This window comes from Anopheles bellator, chromosome X (genome assembly GCF_943735745.2).
Source record: "Anopheles bellator chromosome X, idAnoBellAS_SP24_06.2, whole genome shotgun sequence".
Classification (NCBI taxonomy): domain Eukaryota; kingdom Metazoa; phylum Arthropoda; class Insecta; order Diptera; family Culicidae; genus Anopheles; species Anopheles bellator.
Window position 1 is genome coordinate 7,159,939 of NC_071287.1, and position 18,828 is coordinate 7,178,766.

At 46.1% G+C, this 18,828-nt stretch overlaps 3 protein-coding genes across 11 annotated transcripts; 2 read left to right on the forward strand and 1 right to left on the reverse strand.

Annotated features, from left to right (window-relative positions):
• Window positions 1-2,285: 2,285 nt before the first annotated feature.
• On the forward strand, window positions 2,286-4,976 carry LOC131213414 (uncharacterized). The gene is made up of 2 exons (XM_058207448.1): window positions 2,286-2,343; window positions 2,527-4,976. The coding sequence occupies exons 1-2, from the start codon at window positions 2,286-2,288 to the stop codon at window positions 4,974-4,976; spliced, it is 2,508 nt and encodes an 835-aa protein (XP_058063431.1).
• Window positions 4,977-10,787: 5,811 nt separating this feature from the next.
• LOC131213809 (transmembrane protein 47) lies at window positions 10,788-15,488 on the forward strand. 7 transcript variants are annotated; one of them, XM_058207943.1, is made up of 8 exons: window positions 10,788-10,870; window positions 10,918-11,054; window positions 11,137-11,476; window positions 12,940-13,018; window positions 13,104-13,290; window positions 13,376-13,525; window positions 13,607-13,669; window positions 13,741-15,488. In XM_058207943.1, exons 3-8 carry the CDS (start codon window positions 11,331-11,333, stop codon window positions 13,899-13,901), a joined length of 786 nt encoding a protein of 261 aa, XP_058063926.1. In that variant the 5' UTR covers window positions 10,788-10,870; window positions 10,918-11,054; window positions 11,137-11,330; the 3' UTR covers window positions 13,902-15,488. The 7 variants fall into 7 exon arrangements, with proteins under 7 accessions (XP_058063926.1, XP_058063932.1, XP_058063925.1 ...); XM_058207949.1 differs by lacking the exons at window positions 10,918-11,054; window positions 11,137-11,476 and adding an exon at window positions 12,610-12,746 and having other exon boundaries at window positions 10,852-10,870; window positions 13,741-15,485; XM_058207942.1 differs by having other exon boundaries at window positions 10,862-11,054.
• On the reverse strand, window positions 15,343-17,048 carry LOC131213810 (protein-L-isoaspartate(D-aspartate) O-methyltransferase-like). Of its 3 annotated transcripts, none has more exons than XM_058207952.1 (6): window positions 16,947-16,965; window positions 16,563-16,656; window positions 16,353-16,495; window positions 16,045-16,282; window positions 15,889-15,974; window positions 15,343-15,827 (listed from the first exon to the last, which is right to left on the reverse strand). In XM_058207952.1, exons 2-6 carry the CDS (start codon window positions 16,615-16,617, stop codon window positions 15,666-15,668), a joined length of 684 nt encoding a protein of 227 aa, XP_058063935.1. In that variant the 5' UTR covers window positions 16,618-16,656; window positions 16,947-16,965; the 3' UTR covers window positions 15,343-15,665. The 3 variants fall into 3 exon arrangements, with proteins under 3 accessions (XP_058063935.1, XP_058063934.1, XP_058063933.1); XM_058207951.1 differs by having other exon boundaries at window positions 15,344-15,827; window positions 16,876-16,963; XM_058207950.1 differs by lacking the exon at window positions 16,947-16,965 and adding an exon at window positions 16,973-17,048 and having other exon boundaries at window positions 15,345-15,827.
• Window positions 17,049-18,828: the final 1,780 nt, after the last annotated feature.

The following is an 18,828-nucleotide window of genomic DNA, read 5'->3' on the forward strand; positions in this document are numbered from 1 at the left end:
TCTCTCTCTCTCTCTCTCTCTCTCTCTCTCTCTCTCTCTCTCTCTCTGTCTCTGTTGGCTCCTTTAGCTCCTTGGGGCAGCCTCGGTGAGAGCTTTTTCTACGGCAGCGCGCACCACATACGCAGCAGTTTCAGTTCCTGGCCTCCAGCAACGCGACATAAATCGGCGCTCCACGAACAACTCTAGCCAACTCCAAGAGCCAAGAGCCTGTGTTCAAAACGCCAGCGAAGTGTCGTCGAAAAAGCGTAGGTAACCGACGGATCCATCCATCCATGTGGTTACTCGCAGGACACGGGCAGCGGTAGCCCCCCTGGGTTGTCACCGGACATCCACTTTCTGCCTTGGGCGGGCGCATAGTGAGCGGAGCCAGCGGTTTTGCCACCACCATAATGGCCGAGCCAGCCAGTCCAGTGCCGTGAGTGAGTGCAAAATTGTGCTCGAGTGAGTGAGTGCGTGCGTGCGTGCGTGCGTGCGGAAGACTTGGACACAGTCGGAAAATTCGGAACACACAGAACTGTAGTACTGTCGGCTGGTAAAAATGATAAAACGCGGACAGTAGTTTGTGAGTGGAAGCGGTGTTACACGGCCAGAATGTCCTCCTCCTCCACAGCACACCAGGACATTTGCTTTGCTGCGTGTGTATGAGATTAAGTGGGGAAGAAAAACCGAAGAAGCGCGAGTGAACCAGGGACCCCCAGAGCAACAGAGGAAGAAAGAATAAGTCGAACAATTTCGGTCAAACTCCTACGGTACGGTTGTGCTGTACGGCAAGTAGAGCACGGAGGAGCACAGGACTGGTAGCTCTACTACTAGCCAAACACACACACAACCACACACACACACACACACGCAAGGAGCATCTAACAATCAGCCGCGGCATAGAATCGACCCACAATCAACCGCAAAGAGTGAAGTTAGTTTCCGAAAAAAGTCCCCCACATCACGTCAGCCCCCGCCCGCCATTCACCAAATAGGACCTCGGACTCTTGGACGACTTGGACCACATCCTTGGACGACGACAACGGGCCGCTCTCTCGCCCGAAGGATGTTCCTGGCGGGTGCTAGGGGGCCCGTGCTACGAAATCTGCTCGCACACAAGATCCGTTCGCGTTCGCGGAATTACGGTGCGGAACTGTGAACGCGATTATTGTGACGTGAGTACCCTCGTGCCCGCCGTTCAAAGCTGCCTCCCCCCACCCTGCATCTTACAACATCGTCCATATTGAGGTGTTTTTCGTAGAGCATTGTAGCGGATTTGGGGCACAGGTTGGTAAACGTTTTGCGACGGAGAGTATCGGAAGAGAAGTTCGCCAAAGTTGGTGTGGCTACTGGTGTGTGTCTGTGTTTGTGCGGCTGCTGTGGCCTCATGGACCACCACCGCCCCCCATGTCTGAATGCCTGAGACTCCCGTCCATCAGCAGCGGGGAACGTTAAACGCGCACATCACGCAGTCGCTCCTTCCTAGGTCCTGGCTTTCCAGAGGACGGTGTAATAGACGAGCCGACTTCGAACTTTACAAGCCTCCTTTACGTCCGGTCGGGCTCATGGTTTTACTGTACATTTCTATACGCACACACACACACACACACGTGAGTTATGCTGTTCAGCAAGCAGAGCTCGAAATTGACTAGCAGCCGCAACACGAAGCTACTAGTGGCTAGTGCGTTGTGATTTCCCCATTTCCGATAGTACACCGCCTGCGGGGAGCATTCGCTGCTCTCATGCAGGTAAACCACCGACTCGAAGTTGAAAGCTGTGTACTTTTCCTGAGCAGTAAGCAGAGGGGAAAGGTAGCAATAGTCAACAGTCTCCAGGGGGGCGGTTCTGCTTACTTACCTATTTACTTCCTCAAATAACTTACTTAATTACTTACTTACTTAGATACTTACCTACTTAGTTACTTATTTACTTCCTTCCTTACTTACTTACTTATTTACTTACTAACTTACCTACTTACTCGTTTACTTACATATTTACATATTACTTACTTATTTCATCTCCATCTTCACTTCCTGATCCTGCGAGGTATCATGGGCTGCGCTCGGCGATATTGCATTTCTTCTCTGTCTTCACTTCACTTCACTCGTCTCTCGTCATTGAATTTACGGGCTGGTGTAACGGAATTCGGTCGATTACATTCAATCTTACGCCTTGCTTACCATCCGGCCTTCCGGGTCCGGGCTGTGTTTTATATTTTTCAGCGGCTTCGGTTGACGACTTCGGCGGCTGCATAATATAAAAAAGGACTGCGAAGCTTCGAGGCGACTGGAGCGTAATATCATGGCATGGATTGTCCACGGCGCAAGCGAACAGTGAAGAAGATGGCACAATTTTACCTACCAGGTAAGAGGCCGTAGGGCGACGTAGCGTTTTAGTAGTAGATATTACACTCCATAAATTCGCCATTCGCACAGCAGCAGTTGAAATCGTGTACGTCATGAACTGCTAAATGGTTTCCTCGAAGAGCCAGCCCACCACTATAGTCGCCATATCAATCCTCTGCTCTCTCTCTCTCTCTCTCGGTAGTGTTGCTGCTGTTTGTTGCGACCGCACTGTCGGCTGACTGGAGCGCCAGCTGCCTGAGCAACTGCATCTGCAAGTGGTCGAACGGCAAAAAGTCGGCCATCTGCAATGGGGCCGGCTTCACGGCGGTTCCGTCGAACCTGTCCACCGAGCTGCAGGTGCTGGTGCTGAACGACAACAGCATACCGTACCTGAACCGCGAGGAGTTCACGTCGCTCGGGCTGGTGAACCTGCAGAAGGTGCACCTGAAGCACTCGCGCGTCAAATACCTGCACCGGGAGGCGTTCAAGAACCTCAAGATCCTGGTCGAGGTCGACCTGAGCGAGAACGAGATCGAAACGCTCGACAAGCAAACGTTCGCCGGTAACAACCGGTTGCGCATCATTAACCTGTACGAGAACCCCATCAAGATACTGGTGGCCGAGCAGTTCCCGGTGCTGCCGTACCTGCGCAACATCGACCTGCACAGCTGCCAGCTGCGGTACGTGGCGGAGACGGCGTTCTCCAACCTGGACCTGCTCGAGTTTCTCGATCTGTCGCGCAACCGGCTCGAGAACCTGCCGCACCACGTCTTCAACCACATGAAGAACCTGAAGACGCTGATCCTGGAGGAAAACTGGTGGAACTGCGATTGCCACCTGCGCGACTTCCGCAGCTGGTACTTGAACAGTTCGCTGAACCGGCGCAGCCTGGTCTGCCAGCGGCCGCTCGCCCACAAGGGCCTCTCGTGGGACTACCTGGAGGCGGACCAGTTCGGCTGCATGCCGATGGTGGAGATCTTTCGCGACGAGTACGAGATCGAGGACCTCGGCACGAACATCACGTACAAGTGCATGGTCGCCGGCGACCCGGAACCGACCGTGCGCTGGGACGTGAACGGCAAGGACGTGGACCAGGACAATGCGATCATCGAGACGGAGCGCCACATCGCGTACGACGGCAGCGTGACGATCTGGAGCAACCTCACCATCCTGAACGTGACGAACAACGACTCCGGCTTCTACACCTGCACCGCCCAGAACCGGATCGGGCTGGTGTGCAAAAACTTTAGCCTCGTCCTACCGGAGGTGGTCGAGCGGGTGATCATCAAGACGCCCGAAACGTTCTGGTACTTCGGCTTGATACTGGGCATCTTCGGTACGATCTTCGGGCTGCTGGCACTGTCGGTGGTGGTCTGCCTGGTGAAGCGCAAGCTGCGGATGCGACGGCGCCGGAAAACGATCAAGAGCAGCGTCAGCTTCAACGACCAGGAGAAGAAGCTGCTGGACCTGAGCATCACGACCAACGAGCGGCAGGAGTTCAGCGCGAGCGACGTCATGACGCCGTCGACCAAAACCGACTCGACGATCGCGATGGAGCCGGTCCAGATCACGATCGAGTCGATAGCGACGGCCGCGGCCAAGCGCGAGGAGTTCCCGGGGCTCAACCTGGGCGTGTTCCCGCCGCCGCCCGAGTTCTGCACGCAGATGATCTCGAACCCGACGTTCAGCAACATCTACATCTCCGTGTCGGTGACGCAGGACCCGCTCGATAGTGGCGAGGTGAACATTTACCCGGACCTACTGAACATCCCGAACCGGTCCAAGCTGCCCAAGCTGCCGCCCGTCAGCGTCGCCTCGTACGCCACGCTGCCCCGCAAGGGCGGAGGGGCGAGCTCGCGCGCCGCCGTCACGGCCGCCGGTTCGCCTGGGCCCGCTGCCGGCGGGCCGTCCGCGGCGTCCCACGTCACCACGATCGCCCAGCCGGCGGTGCCGCCGTCGATGGGCGCCGGCTCACCGCTCACCTGCACCGCCGCCGGCCTGAGCTCCACGGAGGGGCCGCTCGCGCTCACCGACAGCATCGTCAATTACGGGCAGGTCACGCTGCGCGACGACGGCGGGTGCGAGCTGTCCTCGCCGGTCTCCAGTCTGCCCCCGTCGGCGCCCGTCAGTATGTGCGCCGAGTGCAGCAAAGCGATCAAATCGACGACTGCGGCGGCGGCGGCGGCGACGGTTGCGACGTTCGGACCCTCGGCGGTCAAGTACGCCGGGGCCCGGGGGCTGCTGCCGGGCGAGCTGACCGTGCTGCCGACCGGCATCAAGTGCGAAAACACGCTGCCGTGTCTGAAGTATGACAACATGGGCCGCCGGTACACGGCCAGCGGTAACTCGACCCTGTCCCTCCCGGACGACCTGAAACCGACCGTGGGCACCGTGGGCGGCCCGTTCGTCAAGCAGGACATCGAACCGATCGTCGAAGATGAGGCGTCCGTGGTGGCCGCTCAGCACCACCACCACCACCACCACCACCACGATCATGGTCTGGATGCGCAGGCGGCGCAAGAGGCGGCGCAGACGTCACTGGTCGCGATCTCGCTAGCAGACGGGTCTTCCGGGGCAGCACTGCACCAGCAACCGCCGTCGGGCCCGGTTTCCGGTTTGTACGGGGCAGGCGGTGACTTTGTTTCCTTGTAGTTTCACTGCAACTGCTTCGCGTACGGTCGGTGCCGACACGGCTGCACACGGTATGTACATCCCACAGTGGTACGGCAGGTACGTTTCGATACTGAGGCTATCCAACGCAAAATCGCGGATCCTAGCAGGTTCTGAAAAAAAACTTCAATCTGTCTCGTCAAGCCACTCACTAAAAGAAGCCAGTTGGGATATTGATTGACACTCTAGCAATTACTTCTGCCAACCAAGATACCCAAAGGGTGTGATGAGAGAAATGCATCGTTAATAGACCTTGATAATTATGTTTATGTAGTTTCAGTAGATCAGTACAAGTGTTTTACCTCTTGTTCCGTTTTTCGCGATTGAATATACTATGGAGTCATGGCAGGCACATGAAGCGTATGAAAAAGTGTTGAGAGCCGCTTCCAGGCGTTACTTTGGAGCTGTGACGGCAGTAGAGTAGAGAAGTGAGCAAGAACACAGCAATTCCTGGATCGATTCACCATTGCAGGTGAATTCCACGGTCTTTAGGTTTGTTGTCGAGCGGGATCTATTGGAGTAAGTTCAAAAACTTGTTCTTTGCACTTTTCGAAAATAGAATACCGATCCAGACGAGTTAGCATGTGGTGAGAAGGTCGACGCCAGCGTAGAATATTATCAACAGCGAAATTCAGTCATTTCGAGTCTCTTGGCGGATGTCGAATGTTGTCGCGATCTTCGCACCGTCAAGCGACTTCGATAAAGTAACGTTTCGCTTGGGAAAGACGTCAGTTCGAACCCTAACCGTGCATCAGTACTTGATTGCTTTCAGTTTCCAATGATGCTTGATACGGCTCTCTGTCCCTTCCAATAAGAAAAACGAACAGCCAAGTGCACGTGGGGACGCCACTTGTTGTGCATGGTGTAGCCTCAGTACCGAACTTGTACACTGGTCGTGCACTGTTTATTCATAAGCACAGGACAAACAAGACACACACACACACACACACACACACACACACACACACACACATCCTTACACACCCTTACACATACGAGACACACAGAGCTGTGGCACAGACACACCATGGAACGCATCAAGTCTTACAAGTACAAAACGTAGCAACACTCAAGTCTCCGTGTCCTATAACACTACTTTGCTATCACGCCCCCCAACCCCACCCCACACACACACACACACACACACACACACACACACACATCCAGAAACAGCTGGCAGAATCAGCAGGAAGAGGTGGGAACAGTGTAAATTTGAAAATAATCCAATAACGCGGAACCAGCAACCCTGAGGATGGACTTTATTGCATTGTAAAATTTTTCCATCCACCCGCCTCGCTAAGTCACCCCCCCCCCCCCCCCTCTCCCCACTCCCCACTCTTTCCCTAGGCAGCTATTCTCACGCACACCAACGCATACGCTGACTCCCACTTGCGGCAGACTCAGTTCAGCAGCTGTGTCTCCGTTTTCGCTTGTTGGAACAAATGGGAATCCGGAAACTAGGAGTAGCAGAGCACTGACGAACCCTACGGACCTTCGTTAGGAGGCTGGTTGCACCTTTTCGTGTGTGTCGGCCCGATTGGCGAATATAAACTCACGTCGCGTTAGGCGCGGGTACGCGCCTTCAGACGACAGCATTAGCATTTCCATTTGAACAATTAGAAGATGCTTTGTTTGAGGTTTGATTCTACCACTTCGGCTTCCCTAGCTCTCCCTAGAAACATTTTGACATTTGGTTCAGTTTTCTGCTTCTAGACAACACGCGACTAATACTACCGCGGGTTTAGTTTCCTTCGATGCCCGGATGGTGCGCGTATAATATAGTAGACGTAAAATAGGCGCCCATCCCCTCCCCTCCCCGCCTCGCCTAAATCCTTTCGTACGACATACACACATACACTGCGACAAGAGCACGAAACGAAATATACACACGCGCGCCACAGTATTTACGTAAAACGAGAAGAAAAAAAAACATATGTAAACGAGTCTACGGTAGTAGTTTCAATCTACGAACACACCTAGCAGAGCCGTTCAATGAAACTGTAACTAGAAACTGCAATCTATTTGTAACACTGATCAAACAGTTCGATTCAACAGTTTGGCGCAAGAAAAACCAGAATTTCCTTAGTATGATTTCAGCTGCACTAATATTATTGTTAGATTGTTAGATACACAGAGACAAAGTGTGTAACATTTCGCAGCCAGCTACATTAAGAAACGAAGAGAAAGAAAAACGCTAACAGTATTAATGGGGAGTGGAGTCGGCTGCTGACGCTTATTTCTTCACGACTTCACGACGGACAACTTTTTGGTTCGAAGTGCGACCCTCTGCGTTGCGTGTATCGTGTATGGGCCTATCCAAAATCCATCAGAGCAACATCATGCAGCACGAACGAACACGAACCATGAAAGATAGAGAGAGCGAGAGAGAGAGAGAAAAAACCAATCAAATCTAGTTAGTGAACAAATGAAACAATTTTAGCGTACTAATAGTAGTGTGTATGGATGTTGAGGAATCTCGCGCAGGATATATAAGGCACTCGATGTGGAACGTTGCGTTCAAAATTTTACGCTAGTTTTGGTCAATAGAACCAAAATGTATCATTTCCGCGCGTCAGTCCGCGCGCGCGTGTGCGTGTTATTTGAACCAAGATAAACGATCATCTTTTACAATTCTTTCCCTACTCGTTAAACTAGGATACTTTCTAGAAAATAAAGCAGTGCGTCAGCAAAAATCCATTTATGCAGATAAAAAGAGAAGGAAAAAACAGAAATAGTGGTTTATCACGCATCTTAAATTAAAACAAGATCGAAAGAATGTGATGATTCAAGTATATAATAAAATTAAAACACAGTAAACCAGATACAAACCGAACCGGGTCTCGCGTCATCATTTGGCATCAGCTCGAAACTCGCTTCACTTACAGACTCGACCCAGAAAGAGCCCATGGTTTAGGCGGTTCTGAGAAAGTGTTAATGTAATTTAGTCTTGATACGCTTGAGTCTTAAATCTTGTGCGTCTTACCGGAGTACCGCCCCTAACGGTAAGCATTCATGTCTATCAATTGTTCAGCGCATTTCGACCAGTTACAGTAAAATTCCTCCCCAGATGGCGCCATCGGTTGAACGCTGAATTCGACTGAAAACCGTAAGCAAAACATTGACTATTTCGTTGAAAAAGTAATAATATAAATACGGTATTTATCCGTTCTTCTACACAAAAAAAAAGATAAATAATGCCAAAGCATTGCGACTCCCACGAATGTGTGGAATAATTTACATATTCACTCAATTTGATGTTTGAAATATCTAATTATCGGTGCAGCGATTTTTAATAGAACGACACGATGTTCGTTCATTTGTTCGATGTTCAATGTAACTAATGTTGAGACACGTAGTGGCAGTTGGTTCATTTCTACTTAAATCGTGAGCTGAAAGAGCTGGCACACGGTCATGGTCTAGAGCGCCATTTTGTCCAGCTCGATCGGCTGATCCGGTTGCTCCGTAGTGGTGCTGGCTGTGTGATGGAAGATATTGACGTGGTTTGTCCGCTGCTACTCTGGCTAGGTATAGAGTATGACGCAGTCGTCACTAGAGTCAATAGAATCACAATCAGACAAACAGCTCCCAATGGGGGTTGTGAAAAACCGGTTACTGGACGAATAAATTAAATGGAGAAGCGCAGTGTCGAATACGGCTGACTCAAAAAGTGCGACGTCTGCATTCTGCGGTAATGGCGAAAAGGGAAGAAAAGAGGTAAAGGAAACACTTCAGATGTTTCGGATGCCAAAAGTAAGGACACCCGGCCAGGGCAAAACATTGCCTGGGCAGGCTATCCGTCGCTAGTACTTGGTATTTCCAACAGTTAGCGCTGCTAGGGCTATGAGTGTAGGACAGGACACTGTTCCGCCGTGCCGCCTACTCTAGTTCGTTGATAAGGTCGATACGCGTCCTTGCTTAGTGAAAGGACGAAGTTGGACGTTTAGACTCAAACTGGCCATACGATGAACAATGTGAAAAATGTGACGTTCGCTGCAGACGCTTTCGAGATTCGCCTAAAGCGATCCGCCCATTGGGGCTAGGAAAATATGGAAAATATGGTTCATTTTCATTTTAATGCCATAGGTTGTAGTGAACCAAAACCACAGGGTTTCACCATGGATTCACAGCAGCCGATAGGAGAGAATTAGCTTAAGCTACCCGAATAAAGCAACGATTCACATGACATCAATTATTCGCGTGCAGCTAGTTCTGATTACCTAAAATCATTCTAATACAGGTTGAAACACGAGATTTATGGCTTTAGCCAGGTTCGTTAAAATACCATTAACCCATTCCAAGAACTGTCTCGGGATGTAGGCAAATGTTTCCGTAACCACTAACATTACTGGTCGTGGCTGTCAACATGTTGGTTTCGAGTAGATTTACATCAATTTTTTTCAATAATTTACATTTTTATTAATACACAGCCGGAAAAGGCGATAAATGACAAAATAGTGTTCGTTAGTAAATAAATGAAATTTGAAAATACTGATTACATTACTTCAGAGCAATGAATAAGCAATCATATAAGGTAATAAGCTACGGACAGACGAAGCGGAATTGGGGAGCTACATTAGGCGTAACTTAATGTTTTCGACATTACAGATTAATGCCAAACTGCTGTGCCTCTGTCAAAACGTAAACGGCCAAGGCGTAAACCCGAGCGTAGTTATTTTTTCCATACGCTTTGCTTACAAACAGAGGATAATTTAAGTTCTTATTTGCTGTTATAGCAACAAAATCGAGAACAAAAAACAGAAAAATGTATTCAGAAATCAATTGATTTCTCTTCTATTTCTATTTTCTCGGACCAAAAACACGAACGTAAACGCGTTTGACATTTCGTTTTTATATTTTAGCTGCCACACGAAGCGTAAACGATTTGGCATTACTAGGGGGCTACACGAAGCGTGAAAACTAGCGTAAAATTAATTTGTAATGTCAAAACGTTTACGCTTCGTGTGGCAGCAAAAATATAAAAACGAAACGTGAAACGTGTTTACGTTCGTGTTTTTGGTCCAAGAAAATAGAAATAGAAGAGAAATTAATTGATTTCTGAATTTTTTTATCTGTTTTTTCCGATTTTGTTGCTATACCAGCGAATAAAAACATAAATTATTCTCTGTTTGTAAGCAAAGCGTATGAAAAAAATAATTACGCTCGGGTTAACGCCTCGCGCGAGCCGTAAACGTTTTGACAGCGCCGCAGCAGTTTGGCATTAATCGTTAATGTCAAAATCATTACGTTACGCTTGATGTAGCCCCACAGTTACAAATTATGTTTACGCTAGTTTTTACGCTTCGTGTGGCTCCAGCTATAGAATTGAACCCACATATATAATCGTTTTTTTAAACTAACGCCCTATTGGCTCCATTCAATGACAGCGCTTGTACAACACACCATGCAATTGTGTTGGTGAGGACGGAAGCATTTCTTCGAAATTCCCTACCGAACCTGACCCAAGCCAGAAATATCTTGCTTCAACCTGTGTTAAAGTGTATCTTAGGTCTAACTTATGCGATGCAGAAAACCAGTCAACAAGCACCAAGTGCAATTAAGTATGGTCTAAGTTTGAATTACGGGTACAAGCATAGCGATTAAATTATTACATTGCTTTTTTATCTTAGAAGGACTGAGGCCTGTTTATGTTGCATCGTTACACGTATCAGCCTCCAGCCTTCAGCCTTACCCTGTAGCGAACCGAACTGAAATAATGTGCTGAAGTAGGTTTCGAGGCAAACCCACAGCATCCCCAGCAGTACCCAACCCGTCGCACTAAACTTGCAGTATAAAAATAAAAGTAAACACAGTGTTTGTTCTTCGCGTATTTATAAATCAAGGGGGATTGCCTTAGTATCGAGAGTCGTTTCTAATTGGTAAGATATTGGTTTGGTGTTAGGCAGTATAATTTACCTTTCTTCAGCCAGCTCCGGTTGGCTCTCGCTGCCAGTGTTATCAATCAATTCGACGTGCCTGCGGCTCTTCTCGGTCTGCGTTAGTGAAAATGTCGTGTTCGTAAAAGGTGCTGCTCGGTGCAGACGCAACCCTTCTCTGCTTTCAGTACGTATAAATCGCTGTTGCTATTTCTGTCTACCGTAGATTTTTCTCCATTTTTTAAACCATTTCAACGCTGGTTATTTAGAGTAGAGCTCAAAGAGGGATCCAATAAGGTGGTGATATTTTATTACGGAGAAAGCTGCTCGTTTCACCACGGAGACTAGCAAACTTCCTCTGTCATCTGTGTTTTTTGCCACTGCAATCAAGCAAACGCTACAAGGTAGCCTCCGACGAGGACACGCTGTGTTGTCTGGGAAGCTGAAAACCGCCGAAACCAGAATGTCGCGAAACTTCGCGTCGAAGAGTGATAGTTACTATCAGAAGGAGATCGGGCTAAGCAGTGTGCAATCAATTGATGGAGACTCGTTGCCCGACTATAGTGAGTTTGATACGGAATCGGTTACATTGGACTATTTTAAGGAAAGGTAAAACGTTTTCCCTCGTACCCATCAGCTGTGTTCTAGTGTGTGTGGGTGTGCCTGTGTGTATGTGTGTGTTTGCTTATCGCAAGGAGTCAAGATCAGCCCCCCCACATAGCCCATTGGAAAAACTGCTGTGCAAAATGGCGATAATTTAACAAACTTTCACTAACCTCTTATTTCTTTCGAGCTTTTCAAGTGTATGTGCGTATGCGTTTTTTCGGGGGCAAGCTTTGGGCAGAAACTATTCATACAAAGCATACATTAGGGCGAATACCATATGCGGAACAACAGTCTGCGATTCAGGTATACTCTTAACAACCCACAGAGGCAAATGGGGAATAATGCTCACAGTCTCTATAATATCAACAACTTATTCAGTTAAAAAAATACAGTCAAACATAAAAGGAACCAGCCGGTACGCTGCCTGGAAGCCTTTGCAGTGGAAGGTAATGGATCAGGTGGAATAAAAATAGAACAGGCTTTGATCTAACGTAGGCAGCTAATAAGGGCATCTGTATACGTATACGTTCACGTCTAAGTAATTGCTGTATATTTGTACAAGCGTATGTATATAAATAGATGAGGACGACCCCATGATATCTCAGCGTAAATTCGTGCGTACAATAAAGATTTTATTTTTATCTCTAAACTCCCGTACGTACACTTGACATAGCATCGACGCTAAATGCCCACATATTCCGTGCATGCTTCGCATGGGATTCGCATATTCCAGATTGCCCAGTTTGCTCAGGCGAAAACACGTTCCATCATGTTCCATCATGAAACACTTCCTTTGTGTTCCTTATTATGCTTGCAGCTGCAACGCATTGCTAACACATCACAGTGTGAACGTTGCTTTGACCTCGCCGTGCTCCTCCCACGTTTTGTATCACAAATCATGGCGCTAATTAGCGAAAATGCAGTACCGCCGTGGACTGTTGTACTGGTAGCGGAAATGATACAATAAAGTTGATCTATTTTGCCATTACTCTGTTCACTGTGTAACGGTAGCATTTGATTTTGTATTCGTCAAAAGCGATTGATTCTATCAATCGAGCGATGGGTTTCACTTTGGTTTATGATTTAATGCTTTCCCTTAATTGCTATGGTACTTAATGGCTTATTTTCTCATGCAGTGTGTGCTACTTCTATAGCTAACCATATCAACAGCAAGCATCATTTAAGTCGGTAATCTATCACCACCCCTACGCATCACGTGCAACAGCCTTCGATATTTAGAGTATTCTGGTTCTGGCGTACGCACTTGTTAAAGGTGAGTTTTATTCAACCCAAAATGCAATAAAATGCATAAACGATGCTGCGGCAGTTTCCGCTGATCACACTAGCCCCCGCACATTTTCAGTCTTCACATGGTTGCCGCAAGAGCCGAAATGGATAGTTGTAACGGCCATTCTGTTTAAATGACTTCACTTCACATTCACTTCACGATGTCTTTCCACTTCCAGTACCAAGCGTGGACCTTCACCGGATAAAATGGCACCTACAACAACCATCGAAACTGTTACGATCACTCGGCCACTGAAGGTATGGACATTTGTTATAAATGGATAGATGCGTGCGCATGGAATCTTACCTGTTGTTAATGAAAGTCTGTTACCGTTTGTGATAGGTTATCGCGTTCATCTGTGGTGTCATCGTCATTATATTGATGATTCTTGCCCTCACGTCCACCGACTGGTTGATGGCGGATAGTTGGCGTCAAGGATTGTTCGTTCACTGCATTGAAGAGGACTATGAGCAACCACTGCCTTTCAACATTCAGGATCCAGCAGGCTGCTATCCTAGCCGTGATGCAGGTATGATGCGTTGCGCAGATCGTAACATTCGATGATAACAACCAGCCAAGGAATTCGAATCTAATGTAATGAATTATCGTTTCAGCCTATATTAAAGCAACGGCAGCACTTTGCATCGTGACACTGGTCACGGACGCGTTGGCCACATTTCTCACGGGTCTGGGACTCCGAACGCAGGATCACAACCTAAAGTACAAATTCTATCGCATCGCTGTGCTCGTCATGATGGTTGCACGTGAGTATATTTAACATTTTTAAATTAGAATGTAATTGCAACAGTCCTCGTGATTCTTCCTTCTTTTCTATTTCATTATAGTAATAGCGCTGCTTGTTGCCTTGATCCTGTACCCTGTGTGTTTCGCTGCGGAACTGAACCTTGGTATTAGATTAGATGTTGAAACGCACGTTAGTCGACAAGGTATTCACGATATACTATTTTATTATCCACAGCGAATCGCCCGGTTTGGGAGTTTGGCTGGGCGTACGGCGTTGGCTGGGGTGCCGCTATCTTTCTATTCGGCGCCGTGGTGCTGTTGCTGTGTGACAAGGAATCTGAAGAAATTTACTACAAGGAAAGGAAAATCGTACACGATGCGTCCCTCAGGGACTAGGCCAGGCCGCATGCTCTGCCCGATGTTGTGCTTTAGACAATAGGAGCGATCAACCAACAACAACAGATCATCAAAAAAGAAAGAAATAACGCACACCATCGTCATCCTACTGCTGAACGAGTTTATAGTTTAGGTTTGTTTAAGATTTTCAGTTCGAAATATTCAACACAATAGTTTGGATAAATACTGGGAACACCGCATGCCGGCCATCAAATTCGAAGTTGACCACTAGTAATCAATATCGCCAGGAAGGCTTTTGAAGCAGAATTGCAGAACTGTACAACCATATAACATCAATTTCCCGTCTCCCAGCCGCTCGGATCCTGTCATTTACGCTATCGCCTCTCAGAACGGAGGATGAATCTCGGAGAAAATACTGAATTAATGGCATGGTAACAAATTTAGTGTTATATGGCTCAATCTATCTTTCTAGAAACTTAATGCGGTAAATACTCACATAAAAATGATGATGCACTTCTTACTGGATTGCTTGGAACATGGTAAAAATGATCACGAACATGCTTTACAGTTTTGGTTATGTGGAACGATCGGTATATAAAACGATCCACGATGTACATATACCATGTCCTGCAGAGTAGATTCTAAAGTAATATGGCTATACAATTCTCAAAAAAGTAAAAACTGATCAGAAATAAGTTTAAAAGTGAAATAGTAGCATAACCAGTATCCAGATTTCTCCTACAAATTTGCATGTTAAAGCACACGCAAAAACAATGTAGGAGATCTTATGTTTTCATTAACAACATTTTTCAAGACTACCAACACCGGGACCGTTTTTTACGTGTAGTTGAAAGACAACAAAAAATACTCTACCACTAGGAGCACTAGCGGCAGCATCGGCAGGATCATGATTACTAAAAGAATATTTTAGCACATGATGAAAGATTCAGAGCAGCAGTACATACAACAGTTGATATGATATCAAGCGAATTGTTGTCATGTAAAGTATCGAGAAATATTTAACCATTTTGAGCATGTCAACTCAAAATATGAGGTGATCTGAATTACGTCACTTTTTCGCGCCTTTCCTTTTTTCTATCAAAAACTCATGGCTCCTACCAAATGTTTTACATATATACGAATCGATATTAATTATGAATTATGAGGTACATTTTTCACACTATTAAAACGTATACCCGCATACGAAACATCACGAATTAACCACAAGTAGGTCCCAACTCACTTTTGCAGCCGACACGCGCTAGAATACTCTTCACACAGCGTGCATGATTCAAATGCGATTGACCGCTAAACTTCTTATTTCCTTCAGTTTGTTAATCGACAGCGAAAGCGGTGGGCGGTGAATCATAAATCTCTCAATGAGTCCCCATGTAACTTTTATAATGCCATCGAATAGCAAATATTTATAAAAATTGTCAATTGTGTAAATAACCGTATATTGCATTAATTGATTCACTATACATGTAACAAGTAAACCTTCTAATAAATAAGTCAAACATATCTAATATACATGATTCTGTTCTGAAAGTACGTTTATTGTAATAGTATTGTTTCATCTAGAAGCAAAGAACATCCGAAGTACAACATAAACCTAAAACAACGAGCCTTCACAAATGTAAAGCTTCAAAATACATACGTTTTTTACCAAAAACATAATAGTTTGATATTGTATTGTAGCAAGTACTGCTAAAGCAATGATCTCAATGCAATATATGCAAAACAAAGTACTAGAAAAAGAACTAACAGTCTTGAGAGCAAATAAACCAGCATACTAACATTACATCACGCCTTCAGATCCGTGAGCGGAACGTACATTACGCCCATCAACCTCGTCTTGCTAACGGTACCATCAAGCCGCTTATCTATCTGCTCCAAGTACTGCGTCCCCCCATCGGGACCAACTGGAACTACCAGCCTACCGCCCGGTTTCAGTTGTTTGATGAGCTGCAGATCGATTCGAATAAATTTTGCGTTCAAACGTTAAATGCCAATCAAACAAACGTACCTCTTCAGGTGTCTCTGGAGCAGCGGCCCCAACATGGATACAATCGTATGGGGCATGGTCTTTGCAGCCTTTTCTACCATCCCCCTCTGAAAAATAAAGTATCACTGCGATTTATTCTAAAATTACTCTTTGTTCTCTTTCCGAACGAACATTTACCAATCAGAATTACTTTTCCTGTATCGATCAGCGAGACGTCATCTTCACCAATATTTTTGCGGCCCAGCTCCACCAAACGAGGATGATGCTCTACGCCGACTACAACGCCCGTTGCGTTCGGCTGCTGATGGATGTAACGCGCAAAACAAGCGGTCAAATAGCCCGACCCCGAACCAACGTCCAGTACCTTGCTATCGGGTTTCAGGTACTTTTCAAGTAGCTCGAGTGCATAGGCATGCTGAACGGCAACGTACAACTAGATAGTATTCGATGCAGAATAAAAATTGAACCGTGTCAGTTGTGCTTACCATGTGCGGTGCGCTAATGGTTGCTCCATGTCCGATCCTTTGTGGAGAATCAATATAAGGATTCAAATTTTGCGGCACGTAGTGTCGGCGGTCGGTCGCCATCATCGTTTGCGCCACTGCACTACTTTTAATAATGTTATACTCTACAAATAGCAATCAGAAAGCGTTGAACAGTTCAGTATACATATAAGTATGGTTTTCGTACCGTACCTTGCAATTGGCGTACAAGATCGGCGTTGTTTAAACCCTTTGACCTCCAAGCCATTTTTAGTTAGTCGATGGAAAATGAAACAAAAGGCAGCACCTGTAAATAGAGTATAAATTGGTGAGAGGTTGATCCGCAGCCGAAATAGAGCACGTAAAATCTTTTTTTATGTTAACATCAGCGACGAAATGTATGTTTGTCACAAGTTATCGATGCGCGTAAATAATGATCAAACTTTTATTTGCTAGTTTGTGTCGCTGAGGGGATGAATCTGGGGCCAAAACTACAAAAACGCACGCCCTGGTTGTGCGTTTGTACCAATAATCTAAGGTTCCTGGGGACGAGTGATGAAGTGGTCGACAAAGACAACACAGATCTGAAAACAATACGTCGTATGGACTGGTTCTTGTCTTACATAGCTAATGGATTTATTTAGATTTCTCCCACTCTGCTAGCGCCTAGCTTGTGAATCGTCAATCTTTGTTCGCGCTGTCAAAGTGAGTGAATCGTTAACCACTGGATTTTGACAGCTAGCATTTCGACAACATGTTGGCAACATGAAATAATGTTTAAAGAATATTGATAGGAAATAATAATAATACAAAGTTATATCAAAAGTCTCATTCATAGACTGAATTAACAGCGTCCCCAATGAATTATTTTTCAGTTAAGTTTTTTTAAAGCTCACTTTCGGTTTGTGAAACAAAAACTGACGTTTTATATCTGCTAACAATAACATATTCTATCGCGTAAATGTTGCAAATTTTCACTGAATTCTACGGCTATACGAGAGAACTTAGGAATTTTTGTGCACTACCCAACTTTTCTTGACTTGATCACGTAAATTCACGTAAAACTTAAAAAAAAAAATCCAATGGGTTCTGAACGTCCATTTTCAATCAATCAAATGTAATTGTATTTCGTTTTAAAGTGCCTTTGCCTTTGTAAATTACGTTGGCAAGAATTCACCCAAATGGACTGTGAAGCATTGAATCAAGCATGTTAACTGAAAAAATAAACGCTGTTGTGCTCATCCCGAGTTAGTGTCGCAGTTTCAAATTCTATAGCTGAGGCCACACGAAGCGTAACGTAATGTTTTTGGCATTTCAGAGTAATGCCAAACATATACGTTTTGACAGAAGCGCAACCAGTTTGGTATTAATCTGAAATGCCAAAAACATTACGTTACACTTCGTGTGGCCTCAGCTTATTACATTTGCCTCTGCCACAGGAGAAAAAATCGGCGGAAAACCTGAGCTCGTGTCGAAGGAAAGGAAAGCACACGCGGTATAGAGCAAAAGAGAAGCAGAGGTACGCAAAGGCGAACATATTCGGATACATCACCTATCTTTGTTAAGTAGTGTGGGTATGTAGGTCTAGAAAGCGATGACGAAAAAGCGTACACTTATGGGTAAAATATGCATCCTTAGGTTCGAGTGCTGTTCATTAACTTGCACGAAACTGAGAATTCTTCAAAGGAAGTGCTTTCGGTCACGACAACAGTTAAAAGAAGTGTTAGAAAGCATTTGTAGAACGAGTTAGGTTAGTTTTCCGAAAAGAGAAAGGGGAGAAAACGCCGGCCCTCCCCACTTTTTTCGCTGGTGTACGTGCATGTCCTTCCCCTTCGTGCTTTAACCACTTCTCTTCGATTGGCTCGTCGGTGAAGGGCGTCTTTTCATTGGAGGCTCACTTTTATAGAGAGTGCTTGTCATTCTCAGATTGGTTCTCTTTTGGCAGCGCCCTCTAGCGGTTGCAGCGGCCGAAAAACGCAAATCGGAATTCGTGACTGAGATGATCGGGAGCTGCTTTGACGATTCGAAGTGAAATTAACAATGTTCTGTGTCGTGTTATAGAAAAAAGTGTATGTGATTGCAAAACTCTTTGAAAGGAAGCAGGTAAGGCGTCCTGTTACCGTTCTGTGTCGTGGAGTAGTTAACGATTGATGATTGATCCGTGTGGATAGGTTTTGGAGCTAGCGCTGGAACACCAGTTTTACTAATATCGTGTACGTTGTAAAATACTCTGTGATAAACGAACACCTTCCTGCAAATGTAGCTTTTTCGCGGAACGGAAACGAATGGGGGCCTTTTTAACGTGTACGAACACGTATGAACGTGTTTAACAGACTATTACCTACCGACAAAATATACCTAGAACGCTTTGTACGTGTGTGTGCTGTGTGTGCGTTAGTGTGTGCTAGTGCCCGTCTACGCGCGTCTGTGCACGAAGTTGTAAAATTTTGAGCACATAAAGATACCTATTACATTGAGT

Coding starts and splice junctions, on each gene's coding strand:
- LOC131213414 (XM_058207448.1), top strand. CDS start 2,286: ATGGATTGTCCACGGCGCAAGCGAACAGTGAAGAAGATGGCACAATTT. Junction 2,344..2,526: donor GGCACAATTTTACCTACCAG/GTAAGAGGCCGT, acceptor CTCTCTCGGTAG/TGTTGCTGCTGTTTGTTGCG.
- LOC131213810 (XM_058207952.1), bottom strand. CDS start 16,617: ATGGCTTGGAGGTCAAAGGGTTTAAACAACGCCGATCTTGTACGCCAA. Junction 16,283..16,352: donor CCATTAGCGCACCGCACATG/GTAAGCACAACT, acceptor GTTGCCGTTCAG/CATGCCTATGCACTCGAGCT. Junction 15,828..15,888: donor CTCCAGAGACACCTGAAGAG/GTACGTTTGTTT, acceptor ATCGATCTGCAG/CTCATCAAACAACTGAAACC.
- LOC131213809 (XM_058207943.1), top strand. CDS start 11,331: ATGTCGCGAAACTTCGCGTCGAAGAGTGATAGTTACTATCAGAAGGAG. Junction 13,019..13,103: donor CGATCACTCGGCCACTGAAG/GTATGGACATTT, acceptor CGTTTGTGATAG/GTTATCGCGTTCATCTGTGG. Junction 13,670..13,740: donor CGCTGCGGAACTGAACCTTG/GTATTAGATTAG, acceptor TATTATCCACAG/CGAATCGCCCGGTTTGGGAG.